This window comes from Leptonychotes weddellii, chromosome 1 (genome assembly GCF_054177405.1).
Source record: "Leptonychotes weddellii isolate Sample4059 chromosome 1, ASM5417740v2, whole genome shotgun sequence".
Taxonomy (NCBI): Eukaryota; Metazoa; Chordata; class Mammalia; order Carnivora; family Phocidae; genus Leptonychotes; species Leptonychotes weddellii.
Window position 1 is genome coordinate 66,528,906 of NC_138369.1, and position 21,224 is coordinate 66,550,129.

At 43.1% G+C, this 21,224-nt stretch overlaps 1 protein-coding gene across 5 annotated transcripts in view; it reads right to left on the reverse strand.

The window, feature by feature from the left end:
• RARB (retinoic acid receptor beta) overlaps nt 1-21,224 on the reverse strand; it is a 703,788-nt gene that overhangs the window by 129,578 nt on the left and 552,986 nt on the right. For 2 of the 5 annotated variants that reach the window (XM_081825597.1, XM_081825600.1), the window contains one exon: nt 9,418-9,566. In XM_081825597.1, the coding sequence (XP_081681723.1) occupies nt 9,418-9,566 (149 nt within the window). Of the gene's footprint in view, nt 1-9,417; nt 9,567-15,137; nt 15,348-15,474; nt 15,742-17,097; nt 17,119-21,224 lie in introns of those variants that run through there. The other 3 variants (XM_081825618.1, XM_081825614.1, XM_081825622.1) reach the window with 3 other exon arrangements.

Here is a 21,224-nt window from a genome sequence, read left to right on the forward strand (position 1 = left end):
AGGGGATTTTATGTGCTATGGTGAATGCTGTGAATTGTGTAAGACTGTTGAATCACAGACCTGTACCTCTGAAACAAATAATACATGTTAAAAAAAAAAAAAAAAAAGATAGTAGGAAAGGATAAATGAAGGGGGGAAATTGGAGGGGGAGACGAACCATGAGAGACTATGGACTCTGAGAAACAAACTGAGGGTTCTAGAGGGGAGGGGGGTGGGGGGGATGGGTTAGCCTGTTGATGGGTATTAAGGAGAGCACGTATTGAATGGAGCACTGGGTGTTAATACGTAAACAATGAATCCTGGAACACTACATCAAAAACTAATGATGTAATGTATGGTGATTAACATAAAAAAAAGACTTTTCTGCCTTTTCAACCCAAAATGATTTCTCAATGTAGAACAACATTTATCCAGAAGAAGAAAAGTGTTTTCTCCTTCAGTAGGATCTATTACTGGGAAAAGCCAGAATGCCATTTTAGCTGTCTTGATGTTTCTCCGCAGGGAAGTAGATTCTACATGTTGAGATTTATTTTAAATCACTAAGAACCCACAGTGTTCTTGAGTATATCATTCCAGTTGCAAGTCCTTAAGAGTTTGCATAAAGACAGTATCAAAGACAAAATAAACATTTGCACAGAAGGGTTAACTCTGAGGTGGAAGGCAGAAATTACTAAGAAAATGAGCTGCACTTTGGCCATGAAAGGCCTTTTCCTGTTTATAAATTTTATAAAAGTTTTCATTAATGCATCATCACCAACCCTATATAATTAGATGCAATTAATGATATAATTAGATAGGATGTATAAAATTATACTATGTGCATTACCATAGAATTATATACCTGCTTGATTTATGTCATTTATTACTATATTAAATACTCTATAATTAGATCTAATTTGTGATTAAAAAAATCACTCATCACTGAAGCCCTACTATGTGCAGAGTGCTGTGCTAGACACTGAGACCAGCCCCAGCCCTCTTGGAGTTTATAGTCTAAAAGAAGAAGCTGGTATCAAACCAATGCCTCCATAAATAATAAGTTGATTACAGTTGCGGTAAGTGCTACAAAGGAGAACAATAAAAAATGTAAAAGAGGGGAATCTAACTGGGGTGGGGGGTTCTGGAGAAGTCTTTTTTGAGGAAATGATATGTAATGAGTCCTCTGGAGCATCTTTAAAGCCTGGCTGATCCCCAGTTGCTTGCATAGGGCTATGCAAAACTAATGTCTACAGAATGGATAAAATTCCATTTTTCCACATAATTCTTCATAGGCTATTCCGAGTTCCCTTGCCTTCAACTTCTGCCTCGAACACTCCTCTCCCCTCCCCGCTCTGGAAAATGCTGATACATCCACAAAATCGTCTCTTGTATAAAGCCCTGAACATGTCAGAGGGATGAGAGGCTCCGTCTCTGCGCTCACCAAGCCCTCCTAGGCGTCACAGCACACGGTACACACACTAGTGGTCTCCTTACCCTTCGTTCATCCATTTAGGCCATAAATATTTACCATGGCCCTGTTATCCAACAGGCACCCATCTGTGGACTTTATAAAAACCGGGATACAACTTTGGGAACCAAATACATAAAACCTTTCATTTCTACACCTAAAGCCTGTCTCGGAAGGTGTTTCACAGAGGTCTGATTAATGAGAGAATAAGTCAGTTCTCCCACTGTTGGCCGATGTTAACAAGGAGAATAGCTCTTTGGGTCTACGAGGGGACCTATTTTGTGGGGTTCAAAAACTAGAATAATGAACTTGATGGCAAGCTTCACAATTCACTTTTAGCCATTACAGGATGCAGACACTGTCCAGTTTTTGTTACTGCCTTCTGCATGGTATATCGTTCTTGAGGCTCAATACTGCAGCCAACCTCTGAACTGAGGCAAAGCCAGAAATGTTCTCGAGACAGAGCACAGCGTTCATGTTTATCCATGCCAATTAAAACCAAAACAAACAAACAAAAAAACCAGGGAAAAAAAAAGTCGTTTTAAATGGACTTGGTCAAATAAAATCATTAAGCACATTTATAGTATTTAATAGAAGTTCTAAAATTAAGTGCAGACATCCATCTTCCTGATTGCAAAACTTTTTGTGACAGAGCATACTACTTGCTGTCTGCCAGAAAAAAAAAAAAGAAAAAACAACCCCAACAAAACAGCCCAGCAGCCGAACACTGTCACAGAGATGAGGGCCTCCCTTCTTCAGAGGCAAGGAAAACAAAGGCAGATGAGAAAATGGACAAAATTAGCCCTGAGGGACTGAGGGGGCTAGTGGAGTTTAAACTCTTAAAGGCTGCTTTAAATAGAAGGCTACCAACATGACCTTGAGCAAGCATTTCCTCTGTGCCCTTGTGGGGAAGGCGCACCATCATGGCGGCAGCCGGGGGCTCTCCATGGGGGCTGGACAGCGGCTCCCAAATGCTAGCTTATGGATGGGAAGTTTCCACCTGTCAACAGCAAAGAAGAGAGAACAAGGACAAAGCACCATTTGGGAGCGTGCCCGTGGGTGGGCCCTGTAACCATCCCTTCTTGGGAAAGACTGCCTTGTAAGCTCTTCTTTCTTCTACTTTTTGTTATAAAAATGCCCTTTCTTTTATGAAATGATCAAGACAATAGGGTTGTTTTCTTTTTAAATATACTCCCACCTGTTTTTAATTTGTTGCCCCTTGAAACCCCCACTCTAGAAAACAACACACCACTGCTTCCTACCTTCTGTTTCAATGCAGCTAAAGCAGTGGAATGTTTTCCCAAAGGCCTAAGACTTCAATCCTAGCCCTCGAAAAGACTAGCTGTGCGACCTTAGCCACGCTCCTTTATGTCTCTGAAACCCAGCTTCCTCCTCTGTAAAATGGGCATCATCACGCCTACCCCCTACAGTGCTCTTGTGAGAATTAAATGAAGTAAGAGTATAAAATGCCCCAATGCCTGGTATAGAGAAGGTTTCCAACAAGGGCAGTTTTCTCCTTCCCCCTACCCACCTCTCAACTTATATATAGCCACACCACATTAGCCATCCCTAACAAGAAATGACTACAATACTGGGTACACTGTTTTACCACTGTATTTGGTGTAGGACTGGGTTCAAACTTGTGGATTTGACTTTTACAAATCTGTTGGGGCCCAGAGAAGCCAATGGATACAGCAAAGAAAGGAAGAAATAGCCCTAGATTCTAAGTATTCAGTTTCTGCCCTGAAATGCTTTCCCTTGTTACTCACACAGCTGGTTTCTTCCAGTCATAAGATCTCCCCCTGACTCCCAAATAAATCCGGTGCCCCTCCACTATTGTTTACAGACCATTCTGTTCCTTTTCTTCCAACTCTGAATTGTTTATCATCTGTACGTTATTTATATGAGACAGTAAGTTCCAGGAGGAACAGCTCCCTTGTGTTCACTGCTGCATCTGGCACAGGCCCTGGAACTTAGTAGGTGTTCAATAATCATCTGCTATAAGATGATGGGATGGTGAATATAGGCTATCAGAAGAGACTTACACATGAAATCAGAAGTTAATAGAAGACAGTATATCGTCAAATGCCAGCTCTAATATGTTCACCCTTTTGCAAGGTGACTTTGCCATTTACCCCCTTCAAAGGTGGAGTCTATTTCTCCACCCATCAGACTGAGACTTGACCATGTAACTTGCCTGACCAACGGGTTGTGAGCAAATGTGATGCAACCAGAGGTTTGCACATTGGTGCTTGTCCTCTCTTACTGATGGGAACCCATCCACCACCCTGTGAACAAGTCCAGGCTAGGCTAAAGGATGAGGAATGATAACATGGGAAGAGGATCCAGTCATCCTGTCAAGGACCCAGTCATGAGGCCACCTAAACCGCCTGACCCAAGACAAGCCAGCCAAGACAAGAAAACCTGCACAGAATTGTGACAATACATGTCTATTGTTTTAAGCCAACAAGCATTTGGGTTATTTTTTAGGCAAGAAAATCTTACTAAGACAGCAGCTCATAAAACACATCCCACAAACCTCTCCAAAGTAAGATGCTAGGTGCTTCTAGAAGCAGCTCACTCATAAGGAAACTGCTAATTTCTATGGCTTTGGATGATAAAGAAGTGGGAGCCGGGTGGGAATATGGGGGTGAAGTAAAAACAAAGTGAGTAGTCTTTTTTTTTAATATTTTATTTATTTATTTGACAGAGAGAGAGAGAGCACACACAGGCAGAGCGGCAGGCAGAGGGGGAAGGAGAAGCAGGCTTTCTGCTGAGCAGGGAGCCTGATGTGGGGCTTGATCCCAGGACCCTGGGATCATGACCTGAGCCTAAGGCAGCCACTTAACCAACTGAGCCACCCAGGCGCCCCAAGAGAGTAGTCTTGAAGCTCCCACGTTGGAGCTCTGGGCAAGTGGACATCAAGTTTTGTTAAACACCATTTCTGAAGCAAGTGGGGAAGGAGTACTGCATTCCCTAGCCTATAGTCCACCAGAAACAACTGGCCTGGCACCCTGGGCATGAGTGCTTTGGATCATCAGCTTTTGAGTTTTAGAAATTGTAAAAAGAACATATCCCCATGTACTTTAGCAGAGCTCAGGAAACGAGGCCCAAGGGCCAAGTACAGCCCACTGCTTATTTTTACAAATAAAGTTTTATTGGGGTACCTGGGTGGCTCAGTTGGTTAAGCATCTGCCTTCGGCTCAGGTCATGATCCCAGGGTCCTGGGATTGAGTCCCACATCGGGGGCTGCTCAGCGGGGAGTCTGCTTCTCTCTCTCTCTCTCTCCCTTTGCCCCTCACCCCCACTCATTCTCTCTCTCTCAAATAAATAAAATCTTAAAAAAAAAAATTAAGCTTTATTGAAACATGCCCATAGCCATTATTTGACATATTGTCTGTGGCTCCTTTCATACTACGATAGAGTTGAGTAGTTGTGACAGAGACCAGATGGCCTTCAAAGCCTAAAATATTTATTACCTGGCTCCTTACAGAAACCATTTGCCAACCCCTGCACTGGAATAATCAGGGTAGGTTCAATGGATTGCTTGGGTTTTAAACTGAGACTTGAAGGAAAGAGGCAGTGTTTATTTTTTGGTATAAAGAAGTGGAGAATTATTAAAAGAGCACTATAAAAAAGAATACTAAGAGTGTAACTGATGTTACATCACTGTGCAAAAGTCATTAAGTTAATGATAATGTAAACCATAACTGAATGTATATACCACTTACTATGTTCCAGGTACCGTCTATATTCTTCATAGTAACTCATTTTATACTCAACAGCAATATTAAGAAATACTATTATTATCTCCATTTTTCCAGATGAGAAGAGAGACACAGAGAATTAAAGAAGTTTGCCCAAGGTCACAAAGTTATCAAGTAGCCTAACTAGAATTCAAATCCTGGTATCCTTACTCTAAACTCCATAATCAATATAAAATATGATCAAGGCCAAAATTATGCATAAATTCTAGCTATGAGCAATGACACGGTTTCTTAAGGACACATGGAAATCAACTTTATCACTCTATATTGTTGAACCTTTTGGCTAACCACAACACACGTTCACTTTATGTACTCTTTGTCCCCCGCAAGAAACTGCCGTGGCTCAGCTGGAAATCCCCTAAACGGGACAACCCAATGGTGCATCTAGTGGTTATGTTGCCATGGTAATGCTGTGTCAACACAGTAGCCACTGGTCATTCCAAGAGGTGGACCGTCACCCATTCATTAAATTCTGAGTCTGAGACAGCCACTGTTCCCTAAGAAAACAGAAGGTTCTCTTTCCCAACCAGTAGTCAGTAAGGTCATCCTGTTCAGGACAGGCTGAAGCCACCGTGGACATTACTTCTTATAGATATAAACTGGGTTCTATTTGGGAGTCCTATTTTAGAGCAGAGGCTCCCATCCCAGAATAGTGATCTGTGATCTCTAGCCAAAAAATGGGCCAGCCGTTATAGGTCAATCAGGGACCCATGGTGTATCTGCCGGGAGCCCAAAATGATAACATGCCTTGGGCCCATGATAAACAACCAAAGTAGACAGAGGCAGAATTCCAGAAGAGAAGTTGTTTCTTGATTCATTACCTTGGAGAGGTTCCTAACAGATAGCCTCTAACACAATTAACTTTTAATGGACTAACAGAACTTAAATTGATATACCTCTTTTAGAGGACATTTTGGCAATTTGTATCAAAAGCCTTAAACATGTTCAAAGCCAATGACTTAGAAATTCCAATTCTACTAATTTATCCTAAAAAAATTATCACAGATATACCTCAAGGCTATCCATTAAAGCATTATTTGTAATAGAGAAAAACTGCGATGAACTTAATGAACAACAGTGAATTTGTTAAATAAATTATGATATAAACATAAATTACTACATTAATGTTATAACCACAAACACTATACAGTTGTTTAAATTTTGGTCATGAAAGACCATTAAATTTAAAAAGCAGATTAAAACCAGCATCTAACATAAAATTCTATTTTTATAAAAACCAAAAATAACAAGGCATATATATATGCACTCATAGAAAAATAGATATAGCAGAGGTTTTCTCCCAGGGCAGAACTGTGGTGGTTTTAATTTTCTATTTTTTTATACAATAAATGTTGCACTGTTTTAGTAACTTTTAAAAATGGTAACAGTGGGGCGCCTGGGTGGCTCAGTTGGTTGGGCGACTGCCTTCGGCTCAGGTCATGATCCTGGAGTCCCGGGATCGAGTTCCACATAGGGCTACCTGCTCGGCAGGGAGTCTGCTTCTCCCTCTCCCGCTCCCCCCTCTTGTGCTCTTTCTCTCTCTCACTCTCTCTCAAATAAATAAAATCTTTAAAAAAAAAATTAAAAAATAAAAATAAAAAAAATTAAAAAATAAAAATAAAAAAAATAAAAATGGTAACAGTTACATTTAGTTTTTTTTTTTTTTAATTGTGTTTCTCTCCTTCGGCTGTTACATTATACTTTGGCCTTATGGTTTTCAGTTCTGTGAATTCTACCACTATGTTTTCCCAGTTAGGCAAAATGCAGACCAGTCTTTCTCAACAACCTAGGAGAAAGGCAGTCCACGTTTTCAGAGATCCACCCACAATACAAAAACCCTCAAATCCGAAAACTGGCCGGCCAGGCTTATTGGGCTTATACTTTGTTAAAAAGCTACGCCATTAACATGACTCTGAACAGCTTCACCAATTTAATCCAAGTTGCCTGTGTTGGTATGGGTTTTGCTGTTGTTGGGGGTTTTTCCTAAAAAGAGTCAGAGTCCAAAATTAAAGCAAGAGGTCAAGGGAATTAGCTAAGAGCTGATTAAAACAGTGTGTACTGTACAGATTGTGAAACAGCTGAATATCGTAGGGCCTGGAATCTGGCGGGGAAGAGAGATGCTGGGTAATTTCTTTTCCCGGGACAGAATGGGAGCAGGTAAGCTGAGTTAGAACGCAACTGCATTCCGATTTCTGGACAGGACATGACTTCACATTTTTTGAAATAAAGGAATGTCTTTTCATTTCACTTTCAAATGACCATTAGGAAAAGGTTTATTTATATATTGCGCAACAAGTGGACAAAGTCAACCGGGATTTGGCTTCAGCTTTCCCAAATTTCAGGATAAAGTTAAGTAGGTTCAGCTAGCAATCGATAATAAAAGTAGTAATTCGACGCACAAATGTTTCGCTTTTCATCCAGCTGCCAACTGGCAGCTATGTGACCTTTCCTGACCACCTTATCTGAAGCAACTGGAGGAAAGGACACTCCTTTAAAACAACCAACACAATCCCAGAGGCAGAGAGATGTTCCCTAAACTAGCCTCGCTCAGTAAAATAATCCATGTTTATTCCAGTGGCTTGAAAAGAGGAGAAAACTCACATAATCTCTTTCAGGGGCCGAGCGACATTTCTGTGTTTGTTCAACCTCTATCTTTAAGCGCCCACGACACGCCAGACATGAGTGAGGTGCTGCACTCAAGCTAGGACCCTATTCGCTCTGGGTCATGGACGGTAAGGCATTCAGTGTGGTAGACTCCATGCAAAAATGACCCCGTTTTTCCTTACCCTGTATTCCTGCCTCTTATAATGTGACTTTGCAGCTCTTTGCATTAGAAAGTTGAGTTTCTGTTCCTACCTCCCAAGTATCACCGGCCTCATGACTTACTTTGGCCAACACAATGCATCAGCAGTGACAGCGTGCCACGTGGGAACCTGGGCCTCAGGAGACCTCATGTGCCTCTGGGCTTTCTTCTGGAGCCCTGCCTGTGCAAGAAGCCAGGACCAGCCCAACAGGCATGAGAGACCACATGAGGAAGAGCCAAGAGTCCCCAGCAGCAGGAGCCTTCGGTAACCCCCAGAAGCACAACCACCTAGGGAACCTGCAGCTGACCAGAGATACACAGCGGAGCACAGCTGCTAAGAGCAGGTGAACCACCCAAAGGAGCCTGGCCTAAAGTGCTGCCCCACAGAACCATAAGCTAAACGCAAGGTGGTTGTTTTGCGCCACCCAGCTTTAGGATGGTTTGTTACACTGCAGCGCCTAACCAATCCATATGCTGATAATAAAGGCTAACTCTGATAAGCCAAATACAAAATGCCACGGAGCACCTGATGGGAGCACCTGTAATATTCCAGCATGCTTATAATTACAATAAATCATCCAATGGAGCTAGATACAGAACAGATCTGACCAGCTGTAGGAGGGGCCCTAAAAAAGCTGTATATCTGGGAAAGGGCTAGCTCAAGACAGCCATAGTTCCTTTGAAAAACTGTGGATGAGTTGGATTTGTCTATGAAGTCATTCTGTTTTTCTTTTATCTCTCTCTTAAAAAAAAAAAAAAAGCAGCTCTTTCATTCAATTAAGACTGTTGGACTCGATATCAATTGTCTAGCTTGATTCAAAGCAGCCATATCCTCTCTGACACATGTTCAGCCCCCACTACTCCGTAGGCTGGAATTTTAAATCCAGCTCTCCTGAATTTATGACGCACGCACACAGTAGCAAGTCCCTACAGGCTGAAAATCAAACTGTAATTCAAAGGCCACAGGGCTGAGGAAACAGCCAGAAGATAAATCCCAATTTTAACCTTGGATTCTCAGCAAGTTGATTTAGGGGACTGTCAGTCATATTTAAAAATAAAATAAAACTACAAAGACAGCAGACGGCATGTTCTAAAGAGAAACAGGATGATGCTGTTCAGGACTCCTTCAAAAAACTCTTGTTACCTGAAAAGAACTGTTCTGTTATTTTAAGGGCCCTAGAAACATTTGGCCCCCATCAGTCGTTTGCAGAAGTTTCTGAATTTTTAACTGATGAAATAGAAGGAAGCAATGCAACCGTCAAATACAACCGAGCCCACCACACTGGAGGTGGCATCACAATGGCAAAGCAGCCTGCTTCTAGAGCTGAGCAGGTCCCCCCACCCCCCACGGAGCACGTGGAGAAGGAGTGCATGCTGGGTGCAGAGGCGCGGGTACTCACCTTACAGCCCTCGCAGGCGCTGACCCCATAGTGGTACCCTGATGATTTGTCCTGGCAGACGAAGCAGGGTTTGTACACACGAGGGGGAGGAAGTGGAGACGGAGGGCTTGGGACCAGTTCCTCAGAGCTGGTGCTCTGTGTTTCAATCGCTGTGGTGGAGATGGAGTGGGGGGTGGGGAGGAGGGGAGAAAAAAAGAGGAAATGGGTCATTTCATGTCTTTTTCACCAGCGAAATCATAGGCCTCTGCCCCAAGTTCAGCAAGAACACCAGCAAGGACAGGCCCACAAAAACACATGTCATTGTTGGCCCAGCAGTGGGGACACGGACACGGACATGGTGCCCTTCAGTTCACAGAGCAAGCACATCTGCCTCTCTCCTTCTCGGTGCATCACAGCACTGTGAGGGACACGATTTTCTCACCATGCTACCCTCCAGAGACACAGAAACTCGGGGCGGGGGGCAGGGGGAGTGCCGTGACTCGTCCAAGATCAACAGGCCGGTGGTAGAGCCACGACACAAAGTCAGATCTTCACACTGCAACCCCCAAGCTCTTTCTGCTCTTCTGTTTCCCCTAGCTTCTGATTCGTGTAGAGTCTCTGAAATGACTTGTTTGACCCTGTTGCTCACTTAGCCAAAAGTAAATTTCCCAGAACAAATGAGAAAATGCCCACAACAGCCATTGGACAAGCATCTGGGGAGGGCCATGCAGCCATGACGGATCTTCATTAATAAGAGCATCGGTAAGACCTTGGCCACTCCAAGACTGCTCCTTGGACCAGCAGCCTCAGCGTCACCTCAGAGCTTATCAGAAAACAGAGCATCAGGCCCCAGCTCAAGCCTAGGGAATCAGAATCTGAGTTTTAACAAAACCCTCGGATGGCCAAATGTACAGTTAATGTTTGAGAAGCAATGGGTTGTACTGATGATAGCAGAGTCACGCTGCTCTTTATCCTAGATTTAAAAATACAGGATTCCCTATTTCATTTTTTAACCACCCAAATTCCATGGGAAATAGGAATTCACAGAATTTATTCTCCCATCCCTTCTCTCCAGATTTATGTTCCAAGTCAAAGCAAGACCTGGCCCTTTTCTATCAGAGGCAAAAATGCACATCAAGTATGATGGAAATGGGGAAGGGAGTGAGTGACCCAGTCATCAAATAATGTTCCAGAATCTTCCAACCTCCATATTTCTTTACAATATACAGTATATTCGCCAGAGTGTAAGATTTCCAGTTGTTCCACTACTCACAGTCTTCCAGACTAGATATTCTACTAACTTTATTGTCCTATAGCCAAACCTTCAGGAAGTCAGGGCAACTCTACTCCTTACACGTATTGTGAATCCATCCTCATCTCGTAATCCTGCTACCATGCCAGGCCAGTGGGCCACCATCACCTCTCACCTGAGCTACTGCCACAGCTTCATCAGTGGTCTCCCCATGCCTGTGCTCCTACCCTAGGGTCCCTTCTTCAAATACATAGGCAGACAACCATTCGAAAAGGCAAAAGCGATCCCTATCCCTTACTTGTCTAAGGCCCTCCAATAGTCGCCAATTAGATCAAAGTCAATCTCATTACTGTGTTCAACAAGGCTCTTTATGATATGGCCCCTTAGCAACATCAACATCACTGAGTTCATCATTCTTGTTTATCAACTTCTAAACACTTGGCTTCTACTTCATCTCTTGAATAGGCCAAGCTCTTGTACCAATGTAAGGCTACTGCATTAACCATTTCCCCTACCGGGAAATTCTCAGACCTTCACATGTCTGGTTCCTTTTCATCTCTTAGATCTTAAAACAAATGTCACCTCCTCAGAGAGGGCTAAGTAAAATGCCCCTTCCCACTCCTGATCACTACACCCTGTTATTTTATTTTCTGTAAAACCCTAGCTAGTATCAAAATTTAGAATGTACAATTTTATATTCTACCTCTGTTACCTTCCAACTATGGGTTTCATGAGACCAAGGAACTTATCTGCATCATTTACAACTATGTTCCAGGCCAAGAAGAGGTCCTGGCACATAGTAGGCAGGTTATCAATAAATATTTGTGAATTAATACATGAACTTTTCCCTGTTCCTTTTGCTTCTTCATTCCAAGTACTAAGTGCCCCTCTAAGGTGTTAAGGTAACACAATTACAAATCAAATAGCTTTCATATACTCATTTGCTTCCTTAAAAAATTAATTATCCTCTTGGAGTAGAATCAACTATAATTATAGTATTCTCATAATTCAGAAGTATCTTGGAATGAATTCATTAGAGTAATGCAGGTCTAGTAGTTAAATCTATTACAGTCTTTACTGGTCAGAAGCAAGATGTCTGGGATGAAGACAGCCCTTACTCTGGGCAGCTTGGCATAAAGATTGGCATCTAAGATGTTACCAAAGCTTATCAGATCAGCTATCAAGCTGTAAACGCAAAAGCAGTCCCCACACTAAGCTAATCAGCTTCACTGAAAGCAAATGAGTAATAATGACATCAACAAGAAAACAGTACTTGTTAAAAAGTACAGAATAACGTGTCGCTCTTTGTTAAAATCTAAGAAAAACAAACATGCAGAGAATCACCCCCAAACCTTCTACTTAGAGAAAAACGCATGGTTATCACCTTAGCATACATCCTTCTAGAACACTTTTCTATGCATATAAACGATTTTGGTTTGTTTGTTTGCTAAAGTGGGCTTATACTGCAGATTTTGTTTGGGACTCTGTCTAACTTATTATGTCATGAGTTTATGTCCTTGCCCATAAATATTTTTCCTGCAAAAGACTCCATTATGTGAACCTCTTTGTAGCTAATCTCAGCACATGCCTATTTAAGATAAATTCTCAGAAGTGGAATTATTAGCTCAAAAGGTATGGTTATTTAAAAATGTTTTGTTAGTTTTTAATTCATGTTGATAAACTGACTTCCAGGAAGGCTAGGTCACTCCCAATGTATCAACATAAGGGAGTCCTTCCCTAAATGCCTCCCCAAAGTCTTGGATGGGTTTTATTTGTATGGCTCTACTTCCACCCAAGTGTTTCAACAACTCTGACAGAGTTGTGTCGTCACCACCACGATCAGTCCTGCACTGTGTTCTCCACAGAAGCAATGGGGGGGGGGGGAGGTGTTTTAATGTTCTACTCGCTCATGTAGAACAGCTAATCTGGCTTGTCTAGGAAAGTTGTAAATAGAATTCTGTTAGGGCTGGATTCAGCTGTCAGAGTTATGCCCTGAATTTCAAAAGTGGGTGGTAATTTCCATAAATATGTCACTTCAAATACATGTCCTAAAGGGATCCAGCATTTCACCCTCCCAAAGAGAGGAAACAGAACTTGGGCGGTTTAATACCCAAGAAACTCGGGGCAAAGTATAGGTGTGAAAAGGCGGGAGACCTCACAAACCCCAAAACATTTTACAAAGTTTGGTAAAAGCCTTTTTCTATGGATAAGAGTCACTTATAACAAATGGATGAACCCAGAACACTTTTCCTGAACAGTTGTCGTGAATGGAAATGTTCTGTTGTAAACAATCAATAGTGATGGCTCTAGACTTTTATTGAAGCTGTCATGATTTCACCAGTAATGCTATGAACCTTCCCATATTTGTGCAGTGGATGTTCGCGTGTTCAATCATGCATTTTGCTGAGTGACTAGGCTACACCAGCCAGGCATTGTGTTATCTGCTATGGATGGTGCATTGTATAATGCCTTAGCCTTGATGGTTTTGCCTGATGGAAAGTAAATCAACAATGAGAATGTAATACAATGGTTCTCTAACCTGGTTGTACATTAGACCTACGTAGGGAGATTTTAAACATTCTAATGCCCAGGTTGTATCCCAAAGTTATTACGCCAGACTGTCTGGGAGTGGGAGCCATGGGTGTTTAAAAAAAAAAAAAAAGTCCCAGGTGAGTCCAAATTGTAGCAGTTTGGGGACCACTGATATAACACAATGACAGAGCTAAAAGCCTTTTTGAGCCCAGAGAAATCAAAGGAGACTTCCCAGAGGAGGTGACCAGGCTGTGTTCTGAAGGATGAATGAATGCTTTCTATTGAGGTTTGTAATTTGAATCCTACAAACGCCATAAATGAATCCCATACAAACATAAATAGAAAAAGACTTATATATGACAAGAAATAATCATCCTCAGAAAAACTGTCCCACTGGGGGTAAAGAATTCAATATTAGTGTTAATATATACTCAAATATCCCCCTCCAAACTGATAACCTAGTTCCTTTGTGTGGTCTATACCACAGAGAACAATACGAAGCCAAACAGAAAAGCAAATCTCCGTGGTATGGTTGAATGCCAAAACTAGCCTTAAGCAAACACATCCAGGCAAGTTCTAGAATTACAACCAGGATATGGCATCAATATAAAAGCAGATCTGTACTTTAACGAAACCTCTGGACTTTTCAGTAAAAATATACTTTGGCAAAGTTTATTAGTGCTCCTCTTCTCCTTCTGTCCGCCCCCTACCAACACCACCAATAAAGACAGTGGGCAACAAGGGAGGGGGGCAGCCTCTGGCTCCCCTCCCACTAGCCATTGTTGGTATTTAAGAGAGCTACACAGTGCTTGGCCATTGATCTGTTCACTGTCATCCTGCTTAAATCAATAATCTATTAGTCCCTTTAAATTAGAGTTAGATTCATCAAATGCCCTTGAGAGGTCTCAAACATTTTGTTCCTTATTCCAGGCAAGCACAATCAGTCTATGGAATGATAAAATTTTTGCTCGAAAACTCTGCAGGCTCAGCAGACAATGTGTCCTGTATTAGCTCATTCAGCGATCTCAGGCAGGCCAAAAAAGCAGTTCTTAGACTTCCCAGGGGGAAAAGAGGCTTGTGTCATTCAATAAAACAACTGCACTCCAGCCATCCTGATGTGATTTCAGTTTGGGGAAGCAGTCTTTGAGGAATAATTTGGATCTGCTTTCGGTCTCCTGCTTTTATTTATTTCCTTGCTTACTTATTGACTTATTCAGTTCTGTCTGGTGACTGCATCCCCAGTAAGCAGCCTCCAATGTGACATCCAAACTGCTAACCAGATGGGCTGCCTTGCTTTGTCAGGGAATGGCCAAGATAGAGGAACTTCTGCTACTCAGGGCTCGATGGATGCTTGGCTCCATGGGTCCCTGCCCAGAGCAGAGTCAGCACCAGGCATGCTGAGGGGGCTTCTTTGGGCCGTGCACACATGCGAAAGGAGGCAGTGAGCCCAACCAAACCTGCGCTGACAGAAGCTTCTAGCCTGTATCTGAAACCTTTCCATCCCAGCGACATGGAGGTGGCTGTCACTAGGGAAACAAAGCTAGAATCACCTTCCTTCTAGAAAAATTCCTTACAGGTCTGGTTTGCTTTTCAATGAATGTTCCTCAAAGTGTGGTCCAGATCAGCCACCAGCAACAGAATTCCTGGACCGGGGGGCGGGTAGTGGTTTTCAGACTTTCTATACTTTCTATGGTAAAGGACCGTTTCTAACTCCCCTGGCCCGGTCCTTCACGGGGTGATAAAATTCAATAAAAACAAATCCCTGGGGTGGAGGTGGGGGGGAACCTACAACAAAATTAATTTTTAGAAAAAAAGGAATGAAATTGAACAAGAGATCTAAAACGCAAGCGACCGCTTAAAGGAGAAAGCAAGCTGTATTCGACATAAAATGACTCTAAGTGCCGTAAAAGTTTCTAACCGCGCGCGGTATCTGCCCTCCTCTCCTCTCCTTACGTACTGGAAACAGGCAGTTGAGGAACTGGCAGCGGTCCGCAGATGGTACTTTGAGAAGCCCCACTGGGATGGGCTTCGGATCCAGAGGTCTGCAGACCAAACAAAAACAGACGAAAGAGAATCTCCACCGACCGAGCTGGAGCTGGTGTGAGAGCAGAAGACCAGCGCTCCCAAGTGACACAGCTTTCTTGATCGCTGCCAGAACTCCGGGGGTTAATTCATCCCCCAAATAAAAGAAAACAAACAAAAAAGAAAGAAAACAAACAAAAAGGAAAGCAAGCAAGCAAGCATTAACGCTGTTGCCTCTTTAAGAGGACTTGGCACTCGCGAACTTAACTTACCTGAGAAAACAGAGTATAAATGTCCTTGTTGTTACAACACACCTGAGTGTCATTTAAACACACGGAAAGTCTCCAACAATAGCTCCCTTCACGATTCCTAACATGCTTGGCATTTTTCTAAAGGTTAGATTAAGTAGCAGATAACATTTTTAAGAGAGAGCACAGTATACTATTTTTTTGTCTTTGTGAGAACTAATTTAGTGCTGCCTAAACCATGTTGACAGATTTCGGGATTTTATGTTGGGGCCTGATTAGCGGCAGGCAGGCATCAAACGTTATGAAAGCCCTGCCTTTTTACTAGAACCTTCGATGATTAAGACAGTATTTTAATGCACTCTCTGGGCAGCTGAGCCTTAAAAGAAAAAGGAGTTGTAAAGCAAAAGGCATTTCCTGCATGGCCCCAGGGGAATTTTGAGCCCAGAGCTCCGGGACCCGGTGGGAGGGAGTAATTTCAGCTAATTAAGGGAGAATAGCAAAGTGTTGCATTTGGTCAAAACATTCAGTGGGGCTTCATTTTTGTTGGCACCAAAGAGAGCCGGTCTGGATTTTTCCCCCTTTTTCTGTGGACTCACTGCAGGATTGCAAGGCCCACAGCTCACATACATTAGGGAGAAAGTCAAAGGAAACGCCAAAGTTCAACTAAAGTACAAGTAATTAGAACCAGATTCTCCGCTGCCTGCGTGTGCGCATGCGCGTGCGAGGCGGGTGTAGACCTTTTATTAAAATATAATTTACATGCCTCGAAACGTTAGAACGGGGGAGAAAAAAAAAAAAAACCTCCAAACTGTCGCTCATTTAATTTTCCTGTCGCCTTATGGCGGGGTGGGGGGACGGGGGGAGGTCAGCTTTTAATCATCCTTCAGGAGAAGCGGTTTGTTTCCACACATGGAATTTGCAAATCTGTAAATCGCATTGTGAAGTTAGGTAATTGCCAAACAGAACCTTCGCTTTGAAATTGTCTCGCCTCACTCTGCTGCTGGCGTTGTTATTATTAAGCAGCTCCAAGATTAGTCCGGGGTTTGGGGCAGGCAAGGAAGGGAGGGGGTGGGGGGGAGGGGGGAGAAGGAAAACATCAACGCGGGGCTCTGGCAGTCTTGACTCAGTAACCTGCCCGTGACCCTGAAGGAGTGTGTGTTTGCCCGGGTCACCCGGGATCCTGGCAGAGGGCTGGAGCTGGGTTATGAGAATCCCTGCTATTCTGACCACACATGCAACAGGTGCTGAACACAGGCAGGGGACAAAAGCAGGGACCGGGGGAAGACTTTGATTTCGCAGTCCTTAAAGAAAGCCTTGCTTTGCAAAGTTTGGTCCCCGGACCAGCAGCATCAGCATCACCTGGGAACTGGTTAAAAGACTCTCAGCTCCACCTGCGATAGGCCTGCCGAATCAAAACAAAACCCCCCGATAATTCCTATGCACGTTAGCAACATTTGAGACACCATGACAGAAAAATGTCTTGTTACTGCCCTAACCTCCTGAAAAAATCCCAGTTTGCTGAGTCAATCTGGCATGGGAACTCTGTCAGCTTCCCCTTTACACAGGTCCTTAATAAATACTCCACCTTGTTAAGTACTTAATACATTGAGAACTTCAGGCTGTGTGTGTGTTTATGCTCATGCTCACCAGAAGCCAGAAGCCTTCGTTCTCTCCCACGAAATTCTGGCAGTGGATTGTAGTTGGCAGCGGGTTCAAAGTTGCACAGGAAGAGCCTGAACTAATAGTATCTGCTCTTTACTGAGCACTTACTAGGTGCCCGGGGCTGTGCTCGTTGCTTAATATGTATTAACTCATTTAACTCCTCCCCAAAACCAGGGGGAGGGGAAGGACCAGGAACTCTGCCCCCTTAGAATCGGAAATTTAAAAACACAACACCACTCTCAGCCTTTACAAAAGAGACTGAAATAGCTTCACAGACATCACTATTATTTTACGAGAACCCACAGCTTTTTGCCTTCCCTTTTTCCTACTCCCTCATTTATTTTCTTTGCTAAAAACGCCCCTGGGTCTGGTCTGGTCAGGCCTATTTACTCCAATTTGAGAAAAGCAGGATGGTGTACCTCCCTTTCTTTTAATTCATGGTTATAACTTTCCAAACACTGATCTGATTCCAGACATGGTTAAATTCGACAAGATAGTTCGGGCTTTAAAAAGAGAGAGCGTGGCTCAGCATCCACTAATCACTCTGTATTACAGCTACACCTGCCTGGGCTCAGGGCCAGCAGTAGACATTATTCCTGGGACTGACTTTGACCACGGGAAGTGCTGTCATATTTTCATAAGGGACCATGACACGTTCAACACCTACATTTCATTTTGATAATATGCTTTCTTGCTTCAAGGAACATAGCCGAAAATTATCTCACAGCTTGTTTGGGGTGACGTTTTTAACAGACGATGCTTTATATCGCTATTTTCTAGGACATGCTAAGATAGCTTATGACAGGGTTCAAATAAATTCTCCCTTAAAATCACTTAACATGCCGACACATCTAACTACTTATTAATGATGTGAACTGAGAGGCATCAGAAATGGAGCGCTGAATTAACTGAGCAAATGGGGGAACGGTCTCGGGAGTCACGTATAGATGAAGCTAATGGCGTCGCAATATTAAGGTCCCCCTGAAGAGTTTATCTCAACACCAAATGATTCAGCTCAATATTCCCCTTCTAATCAGGATTCCCATAATTTCTAAAACAGCAATTATTGCACTAATAAATGACATTCTATTATCTGTTCAAATTTCCTGCACATAAAGTTGATTAAAACTGGAGCACTAAAATATGTATCATCTCAGATACACAATACTTTGCTTAGGTACTGCTAATATCTATTAAAAATCACAGTGATACCAGCCTAACAGAAAAGTTATGAAGGGATACTTGTTGGAATACTGAAGAGGACAATGAAATTAGGCTTTGTCACATGGGGATCCTTGCTATATTCCAAGAGCTGAGAAAGTTCAAGTGTGCTGACAGAAAATGGAGCCAAAACTACCTTTCTCAACAAAATGATGCTCTGCTTACTTGGTTATAAGCTGGCTGCAAAGAAGTTTTTTGGTTTTGTTTTGTTTCTATAGGTATACACTCAGGAGAGGCGTCAAAATAACTTTGAAACCCACTTAATCCTCACTGTGTGGGTTTTCTTGGTTCCTAAAAAGAACTAAAACACCATAAGCCTGCAGAAAACCATATGTAGGAAGTGACAGGAAGGGCGTAGGCTTTCCTGCCAGATGAACCTGGATTTGGATCTATCTTGTGCCACTTACTAATTTAATGGCCAGTTTTCTTTACTTCTGTCAGCCCTAGTGTCCCTTTCAGGAAATGCAGATAATCTTAAAAAAATACCTGTTGGTGAAATGGAGACAATATTTGCAACTTCCCTGGCACACAGTAAGTGCTTAGTAAGTGATAGCCAACCCTTACCTCCACCACCCGCCCCCTAACATTTCCCTTCTATCTTCCTTAATCTAGGGGAGCAGTTCTTAACCAACATTGATTTTTGCGCCCCCCAAAGGGACATTTTGCAATGTCTGGAGACATTGTGGCTGTCAAAATTGGGGACTGCTACTGGCATTTAGTGGGCAGAGGGCAGGGATGCTTCTAAACATCCCACAATGCACAAGACAGCCCTGCTCCCTCCTTTCCCCCAAATGAATTATCTGGCCCAAATTATAAATAGCGCTGAGGTTGAAAACGCTGATCTAGGGTAAGAATGCTACTTGTGGGGAAACTTCAGGACAAAGCAGTGGGACAGCAAATAAGATGATTTCTTGCAGCGCCAGAGAGGTGGGCCTGGCATCCTAGCAGACTGAAGGCGTAAACTAGGTTCCTAACTGCCACATACCAGCAGTCACTTTAGCTTCCAGAGCCTCTGCTTCCCTAATATAAAAAGTGGAGATGGCAAGCATACTTACTACATGGCAGGGTTGATACTTCGTGAACTCCATAAAAATACATTAAAATAATAGCTACCACTTCATTATTAGAGTATTTGGGGAAAGGTGGGTAAGTCCTATCTTAATATGACTAGTACTGTTACCTGAGAACATGACAGAAACAATCTCTAGAGTCTAGTCAAATAATAACAGTACAATATTAATAGCTAACCTTTGTGGAGCATGTTCTGTGGGCTGGCCACCGCCCCCATTCTGTTCTAAGCACGTTCCATATATTAATCCATTTGATCCCCATAATGACCCTAGGAGATAGGTAGACTTCGTATTTTGTCCTTACAGGCAAGAGACTGGGGGCACAGTGGTTATGTAACCGTTCAAGGCCACACAGATGGGATGGGCAGGGATGGGAACGCAAATGGTCTGGGGTTCATGAGAAGGAGAGTGCCCCAGGTGTTGGCAGAAGACAATGACATCCTTAGGACCACATGGAACTTCTTGGGCAAGAGGATGGCATAGTCCCTGCCAGCAAGTTTGAGAATACCTAGACTATATCTAAGACACACACACACACACACACACACACACACAGTTATCCCAGCGTAAGGACCAAAAGTACAACTGGAAAAGTAAAAAAGAAAGAAACTAAGCATCCAGAAATAATGCCCTCCTTTCTTTCCAGTCAGAGCAATAAAGTAGGAAAGTCCCCCAGAAGCAAACACAGGATTTAGAAGGCGCATACACACCCACACACACCCACAAACCCCTCCCACATCTTCCCTGCCCTGCCGAGAAACCAACCCCCAGCAGGCAGAATGGCAGCAGCTAAGACCGAGGTTCCAGAGGCCTTTGGCGGTGCTCCAAGGGCGTGTGTCAGGGCAGTAACTCGGGCCAAATGTGGCCTGCACAGCTGCCAACTTTTGGGGCTAGGGGTGGGGGACTGGGGGGCAGCTCTGGAAGCCCCACCCCTAAGCTGGTTTTCCCTCTCTTGCCAGTGCACCATATATACTCCTTTAACCAAAGCTTAACTAGCAAGAAGGAAAGCAACATCCAGAATTCGAAAGCTGTGCCATGGCTCCTGGGTCACTGTCTATAGATTTGGAAAGCTCTAAATGAGGGGCTGCATTACTCTCTTTCCAAGAAGACCAGGGTGGGTGGGAGAGTGGCTAGAGGCAGGCGGATAGTGGACATCCTCCCTGCACCTTCTAGTTGACCAAGAAGGAGATTTTGTTAGTGCTGGAGATGACAGCGTAACACATCAGGGCAACAAGATGCACTTGGGGACATTGACAAGATTCTGAAGTTTCCGTATGGAATGAAGTTTATGGAAATGCTATCACTGTCGTGTTTTTCTTTCGTAACAGTGATTTTTCAATATTTCTGGAGAAGAATGACAGTTTCAAAGTGTTTTAATTGTAGTTCTTAAGAAAGACATTGCTAAAGAAGACTTGAAAAAATAACGATCACCAATCTTCCAACTGGGAGCAGTCCCCAAGCTCTTTTTGGATATTCCTTCAGGGAACTTCCCATCTTTACAGATAAGTCGAGGCATGTGGTTCGAAGTGTGAATTCTGAAGCCCACCAGTCTGGGCTCAAATCCTAATTCTGCTACTTACTGTGACTGTGAGCAAGTTACTTAACTTCTCTGAGCTTCAATTTTTCCTTGTATAAAATGAGAGTGTGTCCCTCATCGGGTCATTGTGAGCATTAAATGATAAATCACTGTAAAGTGACATAATGACAAGCAGGAGCAGAATGCCTGTCACATAGCAGTGTCACACAAGTTACCATCATTAAGATATCGAGGATCACACTTGTGCTGCTGAATCTGTGTTATTAACCTTCCGATCTTTCTTT